Below are 22582 nucleotides of genomic sequence, written 5' to 3'. Positions count from 1 at the left end.
TATATATATATATATATTGTTTAAGGTTTTATACCTATTTATTTATTCTTATAAACTAAGATATGGATTTTTTTCAAAAATAACTTTTTATTTGTTTAAAAAATTACAAGTTATTAGAATTTTATTTAAAAAAAAAGGGCTTAAATACTTCTACAATAATAATATGAAATTATTTCAACCTTAAGTAGGCATTTTTTTTTTTTTTTTGAAGTTGCAATTATTTTTTATTTTAGTGGATTCTACACTACATCGAAGTGGTTTAAAATCCATTCCGATTTGTATACTTGATCGATCTTTCTATCGGATCGGATGAGACTTTCTGCAAAATGTATGAACCTCGCTTTAACGGATCGCCCCACCATGAGTTCAAAAATATTTAAACAATTCCAACAAAAACAAGACTAGTACATGAAATTTAAACTGCTATAAACAAAATTATAATTTATTGACATTTCTTTTTTCGACGAAAGAGGAATTTTAAAAAGAAATAGAAAACAATAAATTGCTGTTTCAATACATATTTTTTTTTTCTGTATAATTCATTGGAAAACAGAACTGAACTTTAACCAATTCCCTTCACCTTTTGTTATAACCAATCAATAAGTGGAAATTCCAATCTAAATGGGGGAATTGGAACTGTTTGGAAGGAACCCAATACAATGGAGGAGAAATTCGCGTGGTTTTATTTCAGCCGCTGTTATGTATTTCGGGGAAATATGGCAAAATTTACGAGATCTATGACGTCATGATAGTAGGCATTAGAAGAGTTTTTTTTACGGACGCCTCGTAAATTTCACCTACAACTTGCAGAGGTCACGAAATTCAAAAAAGCAAGAACTATGAAAACAACCACGGCAACAGTATAAGTAACATTATTTCAAAGAAAAACGAAAAAAACGTAATCTGGTAGAATGATACTGAGTTTCGTAAACTAGTATGTTTTTTTCCCCAATTTGATAAGAAATGCAACAAGTATTTACTGCAAGACAATGATTTAATTTTTCAATACAAACTGCTCATTATAAAGCCTATTTTTTAATTTACAAATTAGAACAAATATATTAATTATTTATAAAATAAACAAATTATGATTGTGAAACGATTCTTAATTCATTCTAGATTTCCTAATTCATTCTAGATTTCATGATTTCTTAATTCATTCTGAATTTCATGATTTCTTTATGAAGTGCAATAACTATTTATTAAGCTACAGTGCTTATTTTTTAATCAAAATAATTATATATTCTAAGTTAATTTTTGAAAAAAGAAATTGAGAGGAGCAATAATTATTTTATTAACATCTGAAATTATTGAATTAATAACAATAATTAAGTATTATATTCAATAATACACTGTGCATTAATGCAAAATTAATCTTTTAAAAACAAATTCAATTTTAAAAAAATCAAACAAGTGTATAGAAAAAAAAGCTTACAATAACAATAATATCCCGGTTGCATAACTATAAAAATTATCATACAACGAATGTTTCTTGATAACCTACTTAAATATATATTTTCAGAATAATTCTCAAAAGTGAAGTTAATAAGAAAAAATAAAAATATTAATGGAGAAATTAATAACTAATAAGTAAAAACCGAATTTATCGGAATTTAACATTATTAGAGAACTAAAATTATTATAGAATAAGGGACTAAAAAAATTAAAGCTGGATCGCAAGAAGATTTGAAAAACGATCAATGTTTCATCCTTACATGAAGATGGTTTTGATATCTTTAACACTGTCCTCCTCACTTTTGATTTGGGAGATTTCGATCACGTGTTTGTTTCTTTCTAATTTAAAAATGAATATGCATGACGCATATACTTCTTTAATTGGTGAAGGGTGGTGATTACGGAACACTCTGCATTATACAGATAAAAAAAACTAAAATATAATATTAATTTATAATGCTTTTTAATAAAGTAATCGTTCCCTTATAGTATTTGCTCCCTTATAACAAATGATGCATTTTTTTTTACATAATTTGCTATAAGGGGCAAAAGAAAAGAAACTATAAGGGGACTTTTAGGAAAATTAAAATCTTGTACCTACTTGAAATAAGCAATATATTATTTAAAATAAAAATCTAAAGTTTTACAGACGTAGCTGCTAATTAAAAATGCTTTTTATAATTTTCATTAATTTGCTAGAATTTTCTTTTAGTGTCACCCCCGATCTAAATTCGCAATAGGACCTTAGTCAACACAGCATTATATTTTATTTTATAACCGCTGTCGAACACCGATCCAATTCTGAGTTTACGACTATAATGTTCAACTCCGTAGCCTTGTAATTTTATGCCCAACTCAGAAGACAATAAAACTCCTGGATCCAGCATTGGGACAAACTAGCCTTCGTAGAGGATTTATGAAGGAAGTAACCCGCATTTGCGTTACACGGCTTAGAAAACCGCGAAAACTTTTTTTTTGCTTTGCTCGACGGTAAGTGAATTCTAGCCCATGCTTCGTCTATTACAGGAGGTATTTTACGTCAACGTGGTTGGTGCGCGCCGGGAGCAGAATTTGCCTCAACTAGCCACCACTGGTATTCGAACCTGTGGCACCCCATTGAAAGGCGAACGCTATATCCCCTATGACTCAGTGTAACATTAATGCAAAAAAATAAAAATTGTCCTTACTGTTCTTCTATGTGACGGCCTCAGATTTGACATAGGCGTTCGGCAAGTGCACCTGCGGACAGTGCGGGTCGCTGCTGGTCCAGTGGGAGGCAGAACCGCTGATACTCCTGGTTCACTCTGGTGTCTGGGATCTGACGCATGGGCAATCAGAACAGCTAGGCACTGTAGAAAGAAAGAAAAGGGAAATTTTGTTTATCAATGTTGTTCAAATTTTGATTATCAATGTAGTTGTTGTATATATTATGCTAACAATAGTATCACCAAAAATACTTGTTGATTTTCGTACAAACTGTTTGTTGTACAGACTACAAGTTTACTGAACAAACAACAACAAATGATTTTCAAGTTTAATGGATTTTTGTTATTGTAATTTTTAATAAACACCATTTAAAATTATTTAGTTAAACGTTTTAAGTTAAGTTAAACATTGTCAAACGCTTAATTGTTTTAGTTTTGTCACATACATTTCGATTTTAAGTTCCAACCCCAATTATAACCTAACTAAAAATTGTCAAAGATCAAAATCAGCAATAACGTGGCAAATCGTAATCATTATGTCAAGTAATAGATATTTAGCTCTACATTCTTCACTTTTTATTGTAGGATACTAATCTATTTAAGTTTAACACAATTAAATACTTCTGGTAATAAACATAATTTTTAAGCTTGCTCATGCTTATACAAAATCTCTCTTTAGTATACAAAGGTTTCATTGCTCGTGTTGCACAATGCTGCTATCATCTGTTTTATCTGAGTTTTTTTTTTAGTCTATATAAAAGCAGTACCAAAAGTGCATATGACATTTTATAATAAATTCCCTTTCTTAATTATACTCAAATCATTTTAAGGAATGTACCTTCTGCTTTTTTTTCTAATTTTATTTGATGCTCTATATATGCATAAGCATCTCGAACAGACAAAATAAGAAATTCGTAAGAGTCAAAATTAAATTATTTTTATCTGATTAAATAATGCTGTTTATATATAGTATTATTCGCAGTTAAAATAAGTTTTATTATTTATTATATTTAGTTTAATAAAAGCACTTTTTGAGGAAAAAGTAACATTTATGTATGAGTTTGCAAATTGTGAAAAAGCTTTAAAGATAACTTAAACCAATATTTCTTTAAAAAAAACAGTACTCTAAAACCATGAAATACTAGTCTAAATTATTACATTACTTGATGAAGGAATACCCATTCTTCAAATGGGTTGGAAAAAAGAGTAAATAATGAATAAATCTGCGTTGGTTAACATNGATGTATTTTTTTTTAGAAAAAAAAGTTGTTATATGGATTTGAATGATTGTTTTGAATTCTTAGAATTTTGTGAATTTGCAATGCACCTTAGTTAGTAGCGAGCGAAGCGAGCTTGGTTTGCGAAGCAAACCATATAACATTGCGTAGCAATTTTCGGGGGCTGGCGAGCGTTAGCGAGCAGGGGGCGCAGCCCACTAGTTGTAAGTATTTATTGAATTTTAAGTATATTATTATTAATTTAAATCGAGAATATTATTAAAATTAGCAATTCAAATGTATAAAAATACACGTCAATATATTTCTGAGATATTTGTTAGAATTTACCTATCCAATTGAAGCTCATTGCTAAAATCAAGTACCTTGTGAAACAGCCAGAACCTACTTAATGTCCAATGCTTTTGTGTTAAAACATTCTTTTCAATGAGATAAAAGCTTTTAAATATTTTACATCCTAGAGTCAATTACAGAGATTCGAATGATTTCATCCAATTACTGACAGAGACGGCTTTTAAAAGAAACTATTGGAGCCTTTGTTCACTAAATTCAAGTTCTCGCTTTTGATGAGGCAAAAATTGCTAAGAGGAATGTATTTCACACGCTTCTCTGGCTGCCCGTGAAGAAAATAATTATCCAAGGAAAAACGGAGATAATGTCGCTTTGAATTATTTGTTTCTTAAGTGCGATAACACTTGATAGTGATTTACGTTAAAACCAATGCATATTTTTATTAAGGAAAAAAAATGTCTATAAAATTATATCTTTTTCAGCTTTTGATAATAAAATTGAATTTAAATAAATCCTACAATATATGAAAATTTTAATAAAAGATGTAATATATTTTCCGCATTTTTATAGGCTGCGATATATATCATTTGTAACAGCGGTACTATTATATGAACTATTATATGATTTTTAAGTTCAATATTGAAATCCATTAAATAAGTGATGAATATTTCTCACAATTTTCCCTTTAGTAACATTGTAACTATATTTCTCACAATTTCCCCTTTAATAACATTGTAAATAGTTATCAAAATTTATGAAGTACTATTAGTTAAAATTTATATTCTGACAGATAAGTTTTAAGTATTCTTAAAATCTTGCCAACGCGGAAAACCTAAAATTGTTTTACGTTTTTATGCAAAGTTATTATTATTTTTTTTAATACTTAAAAAACGGCTACATAAATAATTCTCCTCATACAAATATCTACCTCATAAAAATCAAGCGTAGAGTTGTATTCATTCCGTTTGAATTTGACTAGAGCCAAATCAAAAGGATATTAAATTGCTTTGAAGGAAAACAAATTGTGGTAAAATTACCGTACTGTAAGCTAATATCATTTCTAATAATAATAATAAAAATAACATAATTCAAGTATTTAGAACTAAAATATACAGAATTTAAGCCATCCATTTGGCAATTTTTCTGTTTATATGGTAACGGTTTACCGAAAATTCTAATTTTCAAAATTATAGTTTTTATTACCGCACATTTAGTAAAGAGTAGGAAACTGAAAAATAAATATAACCGAATAAATGGTTTTTATGCCATGATCCAAGGTATCATTTCAAAATTACCGAATTTTATCGCATTTTATAAAACTTTATTTTATAGTTAATTTTACCAAAAACATTACCAAAGCACTTCGGTAAAAATTATCGAGCTTCTAGTACCCATAGAGCCAAAAGCACGGTATATTTTACCATATTTGGGTAGTTTTGACGATGCTTTTTCTCAGTGTGGGATTATATTCATTATTTCAAGAATAACTGTTAAAAATTAAATTAAAGCTTTTTTTTTAAATAATTAGAGAAGCGAAAATGGTTTAAAAATTATAATTGGCTAAAAATTATAAGAAACGGTAAAATTTTAGTAAGGACCTTGTTTAGCAAACGATTGTAGTTTCTTTATTTATAGTACATAATTGAAACATACGTTTGTAGAATACCTACATCAATTAGTTAACATTAACAATATATTTAAATTAGTATCCAAAATAAATAAATAATTATTATGTATATTTCTCATGTACTCAGGTTCATTAAGGATATAAATTCTAATAAAAATGTTTAAAAGTAAAAAATATCAATGGACAGTATAAACGAATCTTAGGAAATAGTTCAGCTTTGAATTAAACATTCACCATTTACTAAAATAAACAATTTTATGCTTCATTAAATAACATTCTTTAAATAGAGCAACTGATGAAGTATTTTTGTAAAAAAATGAATATTATATATTCACATTCTGAATCGTATGATATGTATTATATCATATTTATGTTTATTAGTAAGAATGAGTTTTTGTTTTTCAGTCTGTTGCGGTGTATTTTTAAAATAAGACTCAAATCTTATGATATCATTTCAAAACTTTCTCTAATTTAGATAAATTCCTCAAAAAAGCTTATAATTTTTTTGTCGAGTCCTGCTGAATGATTAACTTAAAATATTTTTTAAATATTAGAAATTTTTTGAGATGAAGTAGTTAAATAGCGAATACTATACTAATTGGGATATTTTGAAAGAAAAATAGGTTAAGGTGATAGAAAATAAATAATTACAGTAAAAAATAAACAATAGAGTTTTAAAAATTAAATGTTTTAAATTAACATAAGAGAACGCATTTCATTTTAAAAAACAATTTATTCCCTTAAGATGTTAAAACATTTTTTTACGTATTCTCTTATAACAATTAATTTTTCTATATTCCAACTTGCAATTATAATTTAATGTAATTTTAACCAAACGGGTCAATTAACTTTTCTTGTTTTAAAAAAATGAATAAGCTATTATATTAAAAAATGTATAAGCTAGTATATTAAAAAAATGTGTAACTCAATTATTTAATTATTGACATTTATGCATATAAAAACAAAACATTCGTATAAAATAATAAAAAGATAAACCAAACATAAACATTAGATTCGAAAGCAAATAAAAGTATATGTTTTAACAAAAAAAATGAACTCTAAAACATGAAAATTCATATACATTCTTGTTACTAATATAAATAATAAATAATTAATTATTCAATTGTTACGAACGTTCATGGCTTATTGCAAAATATTTTTGTTCTTCTTACAGAATGTTCAAAGAAAATAGTTATCTTAAACAACAGTACTGTATGGAATATCCGACACTTGGTTTATTTATCTATTCTTTAATTATCATAGCTATGAATTTTTTCCTTATGATTAAATTTCCTTATGATAAAATTTTTGATCAAAGTGAGTCTACACTTTTCAAATTTGTAAGTATTTTTGCTCGACTAAAAAGAGTGACTACAAGAGTAGTCTTTCCGATCACTATAACATAACTCATTAATTTTGATTAAGTTTTTATCAAACATCATTACATTTTTCGATATAAGAGTTAATAGGCAATAAATATTAACTATAAAAATGGTCAAATTTAAAATAAATAATTGAAATTTTTAAAAAAAAAATCAAAGAATGGTTACAAGTACGCAATAACAAAGAAGTTTAATTAAAAACCTAGTTATGACCAATAAAAATTTAACAGAAACAACTTCACTAAAAACCTTTCCCCTTGAATTTTGCCTTTTTTGAAAAAAAAATTTGATATTAAATTACTATTTTTGAAAATTTTACAATCTTCGTATTTTAGCAATGTTTAAAAAATTACGTTTCAGAATAATAAATACTTTTTCAATAAATTGTAAAAATAACTTTAATGTTATTTTTTTAAAGTTTCTTAAAATTTCCGAAATTGCTTTCTTTGTTAAAAAATAAAATAAAAAATTAAATATATTGATTGTTAATTGCTATAATATAGAATTTTGAGAGAAATATTTAATGTTTAAAAAATTAAGTTTCAAAATAATAAATACTTTTTCAAAAAATTGTAAAAAATAACTGTAATGTTATATTTTTTAATGTTTTTAAAATTTCCGAAATTGCTTTCTTTGCTAAAAAATAAAATAAAAAATTAAATATATTGATTGTTAATTGCTATAATATAGAATTTTGAGAGAAATATTTAATGTTTAAAAAATTAAGTTTCAAAATAATAAATACTTTTTCAAAAAATTGTAAAAAATAACTGTAATGTTATATTTTTTAATGTTTTTAAAATTTCCGAAATTGCTTTCTTTGCTAAAAAATAAAATAAAAAATTAAATATATTGATTGTTAATTGCTATAATATAGAATTTTGAGAGAAATATTTAATGTTTAAAAAATTAAGTTTCAAAATAATAAATACTTTTTCAAAAAATTGTAAAAAATAACTGTAATGTTATATTTTTTAATGTTTTTAAAATTTCCGAAATTGCTTTCTTTGCTAAAAAATAAAATAAAAAATTAAATATATTGATTGTTAATTGCTATAATATAGAATTTTGAGAGAAATATTTAATGTTTAAAAAATTAAGTTTCAAAATAATAAATACTTTTTCAAAAAATTGTAAAAAATAACTGTAATGTTATATTTTTTAATGTTTTTAAAATTTCCGAAATTGCTTTCTTTGCTAAAAAATAAAATAAAAAATTAAATATATTGATTGTTAATTGCTATAATATAGAATTTTGAGAGAAATATTTAATGTTTAAAAAATTAAGTTTCAAAATAATAAATACTTTTTCAAAAAATTGTAAAAAATAACTGTAATGTTATATTTTTTAATGTTTTTAAAATTTCCGAAATTGCTTTCTTTGCTAAAAAATAAAATAAAAAATTAAATATATTGATTGTTAATTGCTATAATATAGAATTTTGAGAGAAATATTTAATGTTTAAAAAATTAAGTTTCAAAATAATAAATACTTTTTCAAAAAATTGTAAAAAATAACTGTAATGTTATATTTTTTAATGTTTTTAAAATTTCCGAAATTGCTTTCTTTGCTAAAAAATAAAATAAAAAATTAAATATATTGATTGTTAATTGCTATAATATAGAATTTNTAATAAAAAGATAAACCAAACATAAACAGAATATTAGATTCGAAAGCAAATTAAACTATAAATTTTTACAAAAAAAAAAATGAACTCTAAAACATGAAAATTCTTATACATTCTTGTTACTAATCGAAATAATAAATAATTAATTATTCAATTGTTACAAGCATTCATGGCGTATCGCAAAATATTTTTATTCTTTTTATAGAATGTTCGAAGAAAATATTTATCTTAAATATCAGTACTGTATGGAATATCCAACACCTGTTTTATTTATCTATTCTTTAATTATCATAGCTATGAATTTTTTCCTTATGATAAAATATCATAATTTTTGATCAAAGTGAGTGAACACTTTTCAAATTTGTAAGTATTTTAACGCGACTGAAGAGACTAACTAGAAGAGTGATTTCTGATCACTTTAACATGACTCATTAATTTTGATTAAGTTTTTATCAAACAATCACTATAATTTTCGATACAAGAGTTAATAGATAAATATAAACTATAAAAGGGTCAAATTTAAAATAAATATTTGAGGGTTTTTTGTAAAATCAAAGAATGGTTATAAATACACAATAACAAAAAAATTTAATTAAAAACTAATACTTTAACTAAACTTTAATTAAACTAAACTTTAATTAAAAATTTAATTCTAAACAACAAAAATCGAAACAACTTCGCTAAAAACAATTTTCTCTTGAATTTTGACTTTCTTTGAAAATTTGATATTAAATTACTATTTTTGAAAATTTTCCAAATTATTGTATTTAAACAATATTAAAAGTATAAAAAATTTAGTTTCAAAATAATAAATACTTTTTCAATAAATTGTAAAAGTAACGGTAATGTTATTTTTTTTGTAATGTTTTTAAAATTTCCAAAATTGCTTTTTTTGCTAAAAAAAAAAATGAAATATATTGATTGTTAATTGCTTTAATATAGAATTTTGAGAGAATCAATAATTACATTCTGATTCTCACAACATTGCATATTATAACTTTTTACACATCGTATTAATCTAATACAGCAGAAGAATATAATTTAATGCGTAAGTACACTATTAATTTGGAAATTAGAAAATTAAAAGTAAACATTTTCAAAAACCCATCTTACCTGTTTAAATGTTCAAAAAAATTTAATCCAATAACTTTCTATAAAAAATGTTATAAAAATATGAAGTCTTTCTTGGATGGTAAACAATAAATATTCTTAAATACAGTTACAAAATGTTCCAAAGTAGTACTTCTCAAATATGGGGAAAAGTTTTCCACATGCAGACAAAGAATAGTTCGAAAGGAACATTCCGTGGCGTGCAGACGAGCGGATTTGGTTGCAACTGTTCTTAGCAAACGATCTCTTTTCTAACAACAACAATAAAAAGAAAAACACTTTTTTTCATTCCTTCTCTCTACGTAAAACAAAAGAGATTGCATAGAAATAAAGAAAATATTAAATAAAACGGAAAATTGGTGAGATAATAAAATGGCGCTGCGGGCCAACGCAGGATTTTAATGGATGAAACGAAGGGGATATGATGCGTTGCGAATCGGTCGGTTATAAAGGCACTGATGAGACAAATATCAGATAGCATTTGTTGTTCTTTTTAGTTCGGTGTTTTTCTTTCTTTCTTTTTTTCCTAAAAGGTATTCATGCGACTCGATCGCTTAACACTTTGTAAATTGTTATGCTCAATTTTAGTTTATTTCAGATATATACATAGATAATTAAATATCATTAATTTTTATATTAACAAAACGCATGTATGTATAATTGAAAATTTAAAGTAAGAAAAAGAAGAATTGAATGTATGGTTCTTCTTCTTTGCAATGGGTAATGATAAAAGAAATTTAAAATTTAAGTGTGTAAAAAAAATAAATAAAAAAAATACCTGAAAAAATATCAATGTCTGTGTTACATTATTCTGAATACTAGACCTAAAATCATGGTAAAATACCCCCATTTCGAAGTTAATGAATGCGAAATTTATACATTTATCTTTTCTCTCCTTTGAATTTGTTTATTTTTTCTTACTTCTACGCTGAGAACAAAAAGTATGGTCAAAACTACCAGAATATGGAAAAATTTAATGCGTTTCTGCCTCTATGGGAACACCATAAAGCTCGGTAATTTTTACCTAAACGCTTTCGTAAGGATTTTTTTTCTGGGGGATAAATTTATGAATAAAATATGGTTTTATCACATTGCACATTGAAAATTTGGTAAATTTCATCATGATACCTTAGAGTATAGCATAAAAGCTACTTATTCAGCTAAATTTATTTTTCAGTTTCGTATTTTTTGTAAAAAGAGTAGTAATAAGAACTATAACTTTGAAAACCAGAATCTCCAGCAAATCGTTACTATATGAATGCAAAAATTACTAAATAATTGGTTTAAATACAGTATTTTTTGGTTTTTAATACTAATTTTTTAACTAGTAATGTTATTGCTATGCAGTTCGGCAATTTTGTAAGAATTTTTTTCTCCACGTATATTTCCTTAAAGCAAACGTTATACAGCTGTTAATAATTAACATAAATAAAACCGTTTTTTAATTAAAAGTTTAATATAATGAAATGTAGTAAATAATTGTGTAAAATAAAATCAACGGAAATATCTATCAATTCAGAACTTACTGATTCATACTTATCTTTTTTTCACCATTTAAATATTTTCTATTTTTTTTTTTGGTTGGTAATTTTAAATTCTCATACACTTCCTTAAGCCATAATATAAGGGATATGCAATTATTATTTTTTTTTTTAAATATAAATTGAGTTACAACTTAGGTAATTCTGAAAACCGACTTCTGTAAAGTGATCAGATTCTCTTTTGAATGTCAACATTCACTTTCGTCCATGTCTGAAATAGTTTTCAAAATGTCAATATTTCTCAACTGTATTAGTATTCGGACAGTGTTTCTCACCAATATTCAGAAAGTACGGACAATTAATTGGTAAATGTTCAATAAAGTGTTTTTGCTAAATATCATTTTTTCTAAGTATAATTTAGGTGAAAATGGGGGTAAAGACCGGGTAGCTAATATTGGAAGGCTTGTTGCAGTGAAATTGTCCCACCTAAAAACTGTCAGATTTAATAAGATATTCATTGTTGAGTTGTGTACATTATATCATTCCTGAAAAGGATCATAGCACTACTTTTTTTGTAAAATTTTTTTTTCTGGGAGAAGTCAAGTCACCTCCAGTATAACCACACAATTGTGGAAATTCCGGGTTCGCATGTTAACTATAAGGGAAATTTCGAAATGCTAGTAAGTAAATAATAGTAAAAAAAGTAGTGGAATATCGTATATGTAACCCAGTTATCTTCTTCTCCCCCTGCACTGTAGCTTTCCTTGGCCCAGCATAGACTCACATCAAGAGGGGGGGGGGGGAAACCGGTTAATACCCGGTTTTACCCCGAGAACAGAGGTTATAGGAACGAAACAAAATAATGATATTATTGGAATAACTCTTTTTTGTTTGTTAGGGTAACAATCTTTAGTAAACTTTTAATAAGCCGAACAGCTTGAAATAATAGCGGCTTGTGAGAGGGAAAACAACGAAAACAAAAATCTTAATTATACATTCACAGTTAGTATATACTGAATAACGACATTTGTAGATGGAATTGTGAAATATAGATTTTTAAACAGCCTTTTGAACTGAAACTAAGAATACTATGTGTGAAGATTTACATAGCACTATATCACTTGTTCATTGATTTACATATATGTTTCACAGAAATATATAAATTTGCTTATTAAATGCCATTGCATACTGTCCAAGTAAGAAAAAGGTATTAAGTCAAGTCTGTATATCGTGCTAATTTTATGAAAAATTACTTAGGGTGATAGTGCTCTCCCCCCTTGCATTGTAAAAGTAATTTTTTGAAGATTTTTAAAAATTTTTGTGAAGATTTCTTTTATGCTTTGATCTAACTTTTTGTGGGGAGATATTTTTTCAATTCAATTTAAATTATTAAAATCAATTGTCACTCATTTGGTTTTTGAAATAGATTACTTTTTTACTAGTTTGATTGCCAGTTTAAAACTGAAAATATAAAAGATGGCAGAAATTACTAAGATGTGTATGCAGCTATCAAAGACAATTTTTACAATAAAGCAAAAAGTTCTTTAAAAGCATTATATTACGTTACCAAATATGAATATTTCAATATTATAAAGTTCAACTAATCAGTAATATCCATGTTCTTAAACTTAAGTGAGAGTTCTAATTATACTTAAAATAAATTCGTTTACTATTTAAATACTAATAATTGTTCTACATTTTTTTAAAAATTTTTTTCTTCAAAATTATAAAAATAAATAAAGAATAAATTATTAAGGTGTGATTGTCATTTTGGTCTTAAAAACTAAAAGTTGAAAAACATTAGCAAAAAAAGGTCAGCCTGGGAAAAACTTCTTGAGAAGGCCAAGGCCCACCCTGGGCTGTCGAGCCATTGATGATGACGATGATGATGATTGTAATTTTTAAATGTATTTTTATATTGAAATAGATTGGTTAAAGAAATGTTTTACATTGCATTGAATAAATGTTTGTAATATAACATTAGTTAATAAAAGGTTTTATATTGCAAATTTAAAACGCATTGCATGAAAACATCAATACCAAATGAGAGAATGATTATACTTATTTCAACGAATCATAGTAAATTATACCAAAAATATTGTATTAATATTTGAAATTTAATTTATATAAAATGTTTAAGTAATATTTCAAAGTTACAGTATAGTAGCTAAACTGGACTCCATTTCAGAACTTTATGTATTAAATAATTTAAAAGCGTCAAAAGAACAAAACAACGAAGGAATAATTAAAACGATGTACTCTATAACCTCGTTATCGATCAAGATTACATTTACTGACTGTTACGGTACATTAAACATTAATGTGCTTCCTAACGAAGAAAATATTCCTGTAGTTCCTACTCCGATTTATCCTAAACTTTGACAGAATCAGAGGAGTTGTCAGTTAAATTTTAAATTGGCGTCGAGTCTCGATTGAACATTACCGCAAAACATGAAAAGCAAACGACGCGAATAAAACGATAATGATCTTTAAAAGAATCAAACGATTTAGAACTCTTTGAAATACAAAATAACAGAAAAAGGTATGTTTTTTTTTTATAACCTGAATGCTTATGAGCCAAATCAAACAGGACAAAATTGATTTTCAACTTTCTGAAATGTTTAGTTAAAATTAATTCCTTTTGCAGAAGGAATTGGGATGAATATTTATTGCTGGTTAAAAACTGAAAATGATTTATAACAAATGTATAAGTTAACGGGAAAATTGGAAATCCGGTTTTCTAAACAATGCCGAAATTCGACCAGCAATGCATGAAGTAGTGAAATATTTCACTCACATTTTTAGACATTGTCTTTAATGCCAAATGATAAACCACAAAACATGAATTAGTGTTATTATCATTCATTAATATGAGTTGAAAGTAAGATTTTGGTTTGGTTCATATTTTATGTTATTTTCTTTAAAAAGTAAGAAATATTTTTCCCGAAATAACTGGTCTAATAATTAATAACCTAGCAGGGACGTGTGGGATGTTGCCAGGTATAAACTTGCTTTGTATTCTTGAAAATATTTTTTTTCTTAATGTAAAGGCTTATACCAGACTGTATACCAGTATGTACTGTATACCAGACCGGTATTCTATACACCATACTGAGAAAAATTTGCTCAAAACTACAAGAATATGGGGAAATTTACAGTGCTTCTAGCTTTATGGTGACACCAATAATTTTTATAATGATTTTGGTAAAATGATCAATAAAATATGGCTTTATAATGTGTCATAAAATGTGAAAATGTGGTAAAGTTTGTTAAATTTATCATGGTATCATGGAGAATGGCATAAAAAACATTTATTCAGTTACATTTACTTTTCATTTTTTTATTCATTACTAAATATGTGGTTATACAAACTATAATTTTGAAAATCAGAATCTTTGACAAACTGTTACCATATAAACCAAAAAATTACCAAGTGAATTGTTTAAATACCGCATATTTTGGCTTTATTACCCAAAATTATGTTGTTGTTTTTTTTACGAGAAGTATCATAACCAAAACAGAACGGTTATTTTATCAGAATTTTTTTCTCCGTGCAGGATTTTAGGACCCTATAATATTTTTTAAAATTTTGTGGGATCTCATACGCATTGCGCAATTCCGATACACTCTTGAGTGAAACTATCAGCGTTTCTGCTGCTGTTTTAGTTCGTAAACTTTAATTTTCAGTTTTATGACATAGAACAATGTGTAAATTTAAAATAAGTAACAGACTTGAATTACAGTACAATAAATAACATTTCTTGGGTAGATCTCATTGGTAAATTCTTTATAGGTAAATTTTTTAAGGTATTGTCTTATTTTCATAGCTTTTCAGAAAAATTTGGGCAAAATTATTTTGTAATTGTAGAATTATTATGACACGTTATAGAAATATTAAAATTGCTGAAATTTTTGACAACCTCTGCTGCAGGTTCTGTGGAGCTAATTGGGTTCTGAAATTCTGTGCTCTACACTGATTTATTCTTTTAAAAAGATAAAATGACCAATGAACAGCATTTCTTACACTGTTTTTCTTAATTGGAAACAATCATAACCAACTATTCCAATTAAGGTATAATTCATCTTTCAAAAAAAATAGATTTGTTTAATTAAGGAAATATAATTTTTCTTCACTGATTTATTGAATTATAGAAGAAAAAGTAATTTTTGTTAGGTAATCAACTCAGTTATATTTTTTAGCAAAAAAGAATGGGAAGAAATTGTAATATACTCTTGTTTTCTCTTCGTGGCTTATATCCCAAATCATACTAATCTTTGCTTAAGGAGCATTTATGAATGTTTACAATCCCTGGGTAAAGTATGTAAAAAATTTTATATTTTATACTTTTCCTGCAAACTCCAGATATTACATACAAGGCCTAGTCTTATACATTATCAGCTGATTACAAAAATTTAATTATAGAAAAATTGAAAAAAGAATTTTCGTCGTTTCAGAAAATATTTTTCCAATGGTAGCAAAGATAGTGTTTTAATATTTGAATGAATTAGAATCAAAATAACTTTTTTTTCCTTCTACTTATTAATGTTTCAAAAAATATATTAAAAGTCACACAAAAAAATGGTCAAGCTCTAAATTCCTCATCAAGGTGTTATAAGAATTTGTTCGATTTCAAAATTAAAACTCTATTTTTCCACCATTGATAAATGTATTTCGTACAAAACGTAAATATTGAAGGGTTATGTAATAGGTACCAAACATAGCAGGTACAACTGCACCCCATCCACATCTTATAGTATGAAAAGTGTTCAAATTAGATAAAATATGTTTAAAAAAACTGGTCTTAGTGTCATGGGAGATAAGAAGGAAGATACCGTCAACCTTTATTATCTTAGACTACTTTTCTCGTAAATTTTCCTCGCTGATCTTCCCCGTACAATTCATTGTACAAATATAATCGAACTGTAGAGACTACGTTTTACAATAACCAGAAGAACTGGAAGGACTACGTTTTACAATAAGGCAGAAGAACCGTGAAGAATACGTTTTACCTCAAAGTTTTCCAGATTTTTTTCTTCTTTACAGTGTGAAGAACATCTTCCAGTGTAAACATAAGGTTCCATTTTAGATGCGTTGCAATGATTTCATTGTTAAAAAAATATTTAAAGAGCACGATCAATGCATTTACCAATTATAAAATACAGTTTAAGAAAAGAATAATAATTTTGGATTAACAGCAAAAAAAAGTAGGTGCAATTTACAGCCCAAATCAATTTTTATCGTCCTTGGAATAAATTTGTTATTATGTTCGTGACCGCTTCAAATAAGTGTGTCAAAAATAAAATTTCCCTCCTATTACTTATTTTTTCCCCCACATTCTGGTCGCGTGCCAATTGGTTATGCATGAAAGGGAGGTAAAAATCATGACCAATGTCATACGCGATGAGACAGCCTCCAATTCTTGGTCGCACCTTGATGCAAAATGTAAACATAAACTACATCACTCAACTTCAGAAAATGACAACAATGTACACTTAGCTGTTAGGATGGCTGGTTAGAGATCCCAATAATCTAACTTCAAGGCAAGCAATCGGAGATACATATGTATATTGTTAACCTAAATGCAAAAATTCACCATACGGGTAGATTGGATTAGTTTAGGTTGTCATTCATTCGTTGAGCTAACTCTGGAAAATGAGTGAGGTGAATCGATTGATGTGTGTCATTTTGTTTGAATTTAGTTGTTGAGTATTTATCTGAAGCAAAAGTGAAACTGAACTTTTTAAGCACAATTTTAAGGATGATAAAGCAAATCTAAAGCAGACTTATTTGACATGTAAAACACAGAAATAATAGACGCAAAACTGCTAGAGTGGTCAAAGGTTCCTATACTGTAAAGCTATTTTCCCATTTTGCATTTTTGGAAAAAATGACTCGATGCAATAGGACTATGTTTGAATATGACTATGTATATATTTATGAATTATATTTGTTTGCTACGTCATGGCTGTTTGATGATGATCGACTTTAGGCAATAACAGTGTAAGACATAAACGCTGATCCCCATCAACTTTCCAAAATTCCATCTTTAAGTGATTGGTGTCAGCGTCAAAAGTAACGATCGGTGTGAAGGAGTATCGGCTTACAATTCTAACATATGATGCGTTCATTCTAAAAGATTACGGGAAGTTCATTAAAAATATTCCCTAGGTGATTTATGGGGAGATTTTTATGTACAAACTGGGTATTTAAGTTTGTTCTAGCGAAATTTCTTTATCAGTTACAGGGTTACGGGACAACAAACTGTACTAAAGGAAAAATTATTCAACGATGTCCTATTTGAATTAATTACTAAAACTCTCTAAAACTTTACCTAAGAAGTTCTGTTATAACTATGATTGAAGAATACTTTTAATTAGATCCAGATGGGGGTCTTACAACAACGATAGATCGACACCATTTTGATGATATTACCACATAATCTCCGACGGCTCTCGCCCGGCAGACTCTTTGATTCACCTCTAAATTACATTCTGTATTTTAGCTTTAAATATATTCCAAAACTGATTATAATTAAATAATTAAAAAAAATAGTAATGTGTTCGTATTGAAAAATTAAAATCTACTTTACTTTTGCGGTATTTGTTGTATTATCACATAAAACTAAAAATGTAAAAGTGACAGATAATACTTGGAATTAAAAAAAAAGGTGTAATAAATGATATTATCCAAATTAGGTAAACTGTAGCGAACTGAATTGTGTTTTCATCGAGTGAATGGATGTTAAGTCATAGAGTGATAAATTGAACAAACTGTTATAAAAGCGTCATATACCGCAAGACTAAGGCGAAGCTCATAAAATTATTTTTTCAACAAGGCTCATTTTTTAATGGTCATTACAAGAGCATCAATTACATTCCTAGGCAGATGACATGATCAAATATATTAGTTGGTACCCTTCGCCAAAGAATTAATAACAAGAAGAATTAATAACAAATGCTTTAACTATAATAATGTTGTCATGTTATCGAAAAAATATCTTTTTTAAATTTCAAATTTCTGCTAATGATTCAATTTTCCGAATACAGATTTTTTTTACATCATACTTTTTTACATCTATTAAAAAAAATCTAATAAGTTTATAATAAAAATAAGTATGTTTAGATTTTTAAGAATTTAAGTAATAAAAAAAACAGTAGTTTGTGATGATGGATAAAAAAGAGTACTTTTTCTCCATAGCACTACATAAATAATAAAACCTAACTTTAAAACTTCTCTATCGTTAAAAAAGAGCACACATTTAAAGTTTAGTTAAAAAAATAACGATTTAACATTTAATATTTGAATTATTTTCATAATAATCTGGGGACATATTAACAAATTAACAGCAAACGAATTACACTTTAAATTTTTAAGTCTATTTGTTGCAGTAAATCTATAATTGAAATTTTTTCCTTCAGTAAAAAGTCAGAAATATTACATTTTATAAATAATTAAGGAAAATAGAAGTATTCAAGAATAAAAAAGTACTAATTTTCATTTTTTTTATTTTTAAAAAAGCTATTGTTCCATTAAGAAATGCTATCAAAAAGGCTACTAAAAATGTAAGGTATAATAAAAAATNATTCAAATAATTACACAAAATTTTAAAAAAATTAAAAAATCTATCTCTCTTTTTTCAATTTTTATTTTTAATTAAATATTAAAATTTTAAAGTTATTAAATACAAAACAAGGAAGATTTCAAAGCACACAAAATAAATTAGTGTTAAAAAATGAAATACATGAAAATTTAAGAAAAGATTGAAGCTGATTTAAATAAATAAGTAAAATAATGTAATGAATAGTATATTATTTACAGATAAATTAAAAAAAAATAGTATTCAAATAAATTTATTATTATTCGAATTAAAAATAAGATTTGATTGTCTTCATTTAGAAAAGAAGTAACAAATTGGTGTATTACATATTCCACTCATGATAGTCTTTATTACCTTCTAATAGATGGCAGCACTGAAAGTAAAACTATTTAAAATAAAACATTTTATCTTTCAAAACGGTTTCCAAGTTTCTTCATTAATCTCTCCTCCCTTATTATAGTTGAATATATCTGATTAGTTTTCAGAGTTCGATCGCTATAGGTGAAATACGAAGTTTAAGTACTAGCATTGAAGGTTATAATATTGCTCAATAGATGGCAGCACTACAGATAAAATTTTGTTATCTGGAATTTCGACGGTTATTGTTTTTATTATTTTTAACTATTATTTTTAAGTAAAAAAATTTTATTTTAAATATATTAGTCCAATTAATGCTGTAACATATTCAATCTAGAATGTGATAAGGAGAGGAGATGTTTCAACACAGTGGTGAAATTTCACCCTTTTTTTCACCCCATTTTCATGATTATTGTCTGATTCAGAGATAAATGCGAAAATATAAAGATACATTCAAATACAATGGAAATGAAAATTTCCAGGAAACGAATTACAAAATATTAAAATAAATTACATTTGATGAAAAAAAATTGCCTGAAAAAATGTTTTGAATGAAATAGTTTGAATGTATCACTAATATTAAAAGTGAATAAATAAGCAAATATTGAAAATATTTGCTTCATAAAAAGATAAATATGTTTTCAATAATGATTTCATATGACTTTTTTTATCGAACAAGCAAAATAAATCAAAGCTTAATAAATGCTTATTTATTTTTATACTTAATTGGTCTTTCCCATCTAGTGCTTTTGACTACAATGCAATTTCCTTCTGTTTAAAACATTAGGTAAAAATATGGTGAGCTTTTTTGTTGTTGTCGCTAATTAATAAGAAACACAATTGTAAATGGTAATTATTTATTTTACATTAGTTTTTAATAAAATATAGGAGATATATTTGTTTCTCAATTGCACGGTTTTCCAGAGCACATAATTTTTATAATTTTTATAACTTATTTATTTAATTTCGATTTATTTCAATTTTAAATTTAGGGCATCTTTAGAAATAAAAAAAATTCATAGTACCGATTTTCTGAAAAATAACCAAAAAATTAAGTCTTATTTCGCTAATTAAATGTCCTTAGCTGATAATATAAAACTACACCTATTTCCTTGACAACAATTTATTTATTTATTTATTATTATTATTATTTCATTAAGTAATGATAAAAACCTTCCAAATTATACAATATAAAAATTAGAAAGATATAATAATCTAAGGAAGGAAGATATGAAGATATAAAATATAGAGATATATATGAAACTATACTCGTACATACGGATATTTATAAAAAATAATATAAAAGATATATATAAGGACATATATACTTAAATAAAAAGATACGAAGATATAATAAAGATATAAAGAATATAAGATATAAAAAAAGATAAGAATTTTTACATTGTATTTAAATCCTCAATTTTAAAGACGAAAATACAAAATCTGTTTACTTAACTGTTTACTGTTTAAAAAAAGGAATAGTTCCAAAAAATTCAAATTACAGAAAATAGCACAAAATCTACTCAATTTTCTTTAGTTATTTTGTTTATACTAAAGGAGAAAGGGAACGAACAAACGTGACTTAAAATATTTGCCACTTAGCTATGTAATTAAAACACTTTTTCTTCAAGTCGGCACCACAACAACGATTCCAAAGTTATTAACAAAAATTCACGGTAAACGAGAAACTTTATAAAATCTGACCTTGATTAGGGTCTTGTAAAAGGAAAGGTGCAGTGAATTCCTTTTCAGAAGCAGCGACCTCGAAAAACGGATCATTTAATGGTTTCACCAAAATGAAACAGCACGTCCACCAACCCTTTTGTTCACCAAGCATTTGTCATTCACAGCATTCATAAAACTTCTTTTCCCTTAACTCTCTGGTACAATTTCCATCAAAGACAGCTTCCTCTAACTACTAGATGACATTTTAATGAACCTTCCCACCTCTTAGATCAGGGATGTTTTTCGAACGAATTGATGCTAAAAAGAACATCTATTTTCAAGAAAGTGGCAGGCGATACAAATATCCGAAACGTTTTTTGATTCGGAATTGGGATTTAATGAAGAAGGCACGTTTTAAGGTCGCTTAGAAGTTGGAACATTTGCCTATAAAGACATCTTGGAACACTTTTTTATCGGTTGGACAACTAATTATAGAAAACTTTGGATGATGTTATCTATCTCGCGGGCGCACCGGAGACGAAATATACGAGCAAGTGTCTGATATCAGGTTTATAAAAATATATTTTAAATGGCACACGTGAATTTTAAAATTCTCAGTGGAGTTAATGCTATTTAAACCCATTTTTTATGAGTAAATATAGGACATAAATCTTGAAAGCAAAAAATTAAATGTATGTTAATCGAGTTGATTCTGTTCTAATATTATTTAAATGGGTGACTGAATAATTTTAAGACCAGAATGAATTTGTTTCATAATTCGAGATATTTTGAGTTGAAAACTCAACATCTAATTTAAGAACTTTTAGGATGAAATTACTCATATCGTAATATAATAGGATCTGTCTGATATCAGGCTTATAAAATTGTATTTCAGGTGGCGCACGTGAATTTTTGTGAGAATATACGTATATTATAAATCTTGAAACCAAAAAAATATATGTTAATCGAGTTCATTCTGTTCTAATATTGTTTAAATGGGTGATTGAATGCTTTAGAGGCCAGAATGAATTTGCTTCATAATTCGAGATATTTTGGGTTGAAAGCTCAGCAACTAATTTTTGAAGAGTTTTGGATGAAATTACTCGTATCGTATTATAATAGTATATGTCTCATATCAGGCTTATAAAAAAATACTTTAGGTTGCACATGTGAATTTTTAAAATTCACTATCGAGATAATACAGTTTAAACCATTTTTATGAGTAAATGTAGGATATAAATCTTGAAAATAAAGAATAAAAAGTACGTCATTCTGTTCAAATATTGTTTAAATGGGTTCGTTTCATAATTCGAGATATTTTGATTAAAAGCTCGTACTGATAGGACCATTTTGAATTATAAAACTAACGAGAGATTTTTTCGAAAATTATTTTGCACTGATTTAGTTATTCAGAAAGCTCTTTGCCCTTGATTTTTCAATGCTTTTTTGCATTTTTTTTATTAATTAATAATTAATCCATTGCTGTAAAATTTTTTATTTCTCTCGAGATTTTCATATTATGAGCCCACTCTTGACTTGAAATCAAAA

The 22582-nt window shown here is 26.4% G+C and overlaps 1 protein-coding gene across 7 annotated transcripts in view; it reads right to left on the bottom strand.

Moving 5' to 3' along the window:
* LOC107444740 (espin protein forked) overlaps window positions 1-22582 on the bottom strand; it is a 267337-nt gene that overhangs the window by 18479 nt on the left and 226276 nt on the right. For all 7 annotated transcript variants that reach the window (XM_043049623.2, XM_043049573.1, XM_043049683.1 and 4 more), the window contains one exon: window positions 2643-2804. In XM_043049623.2, the coding sequence (XP_042905557.1) occupies window positions 2643-2804 (162 nt within the window). The remainder of the gene's footprint in view (window positions 1-2642; window positions 2805-22582) is intronic.

Source organism: Parasteatoda tepidariorum, chromosome 4 (assembly GCF_043381705.1).
Source record: "Parasteatoda tepidariorum isolate YZ-2023 chromosome 4, CAS_Ptep_4.0, whole genome shotgun sequence".
NCBI classification, from domain to species: Eukaryota; Metazoa; Arthropoda; class Arachnida; order Araneae; family Theridiidae; genus Parasteatoda; species Parasteatoda tepidariorum.
This window is presented reverse-complemented; position numbering and strand designations above follow the sequence as displayed.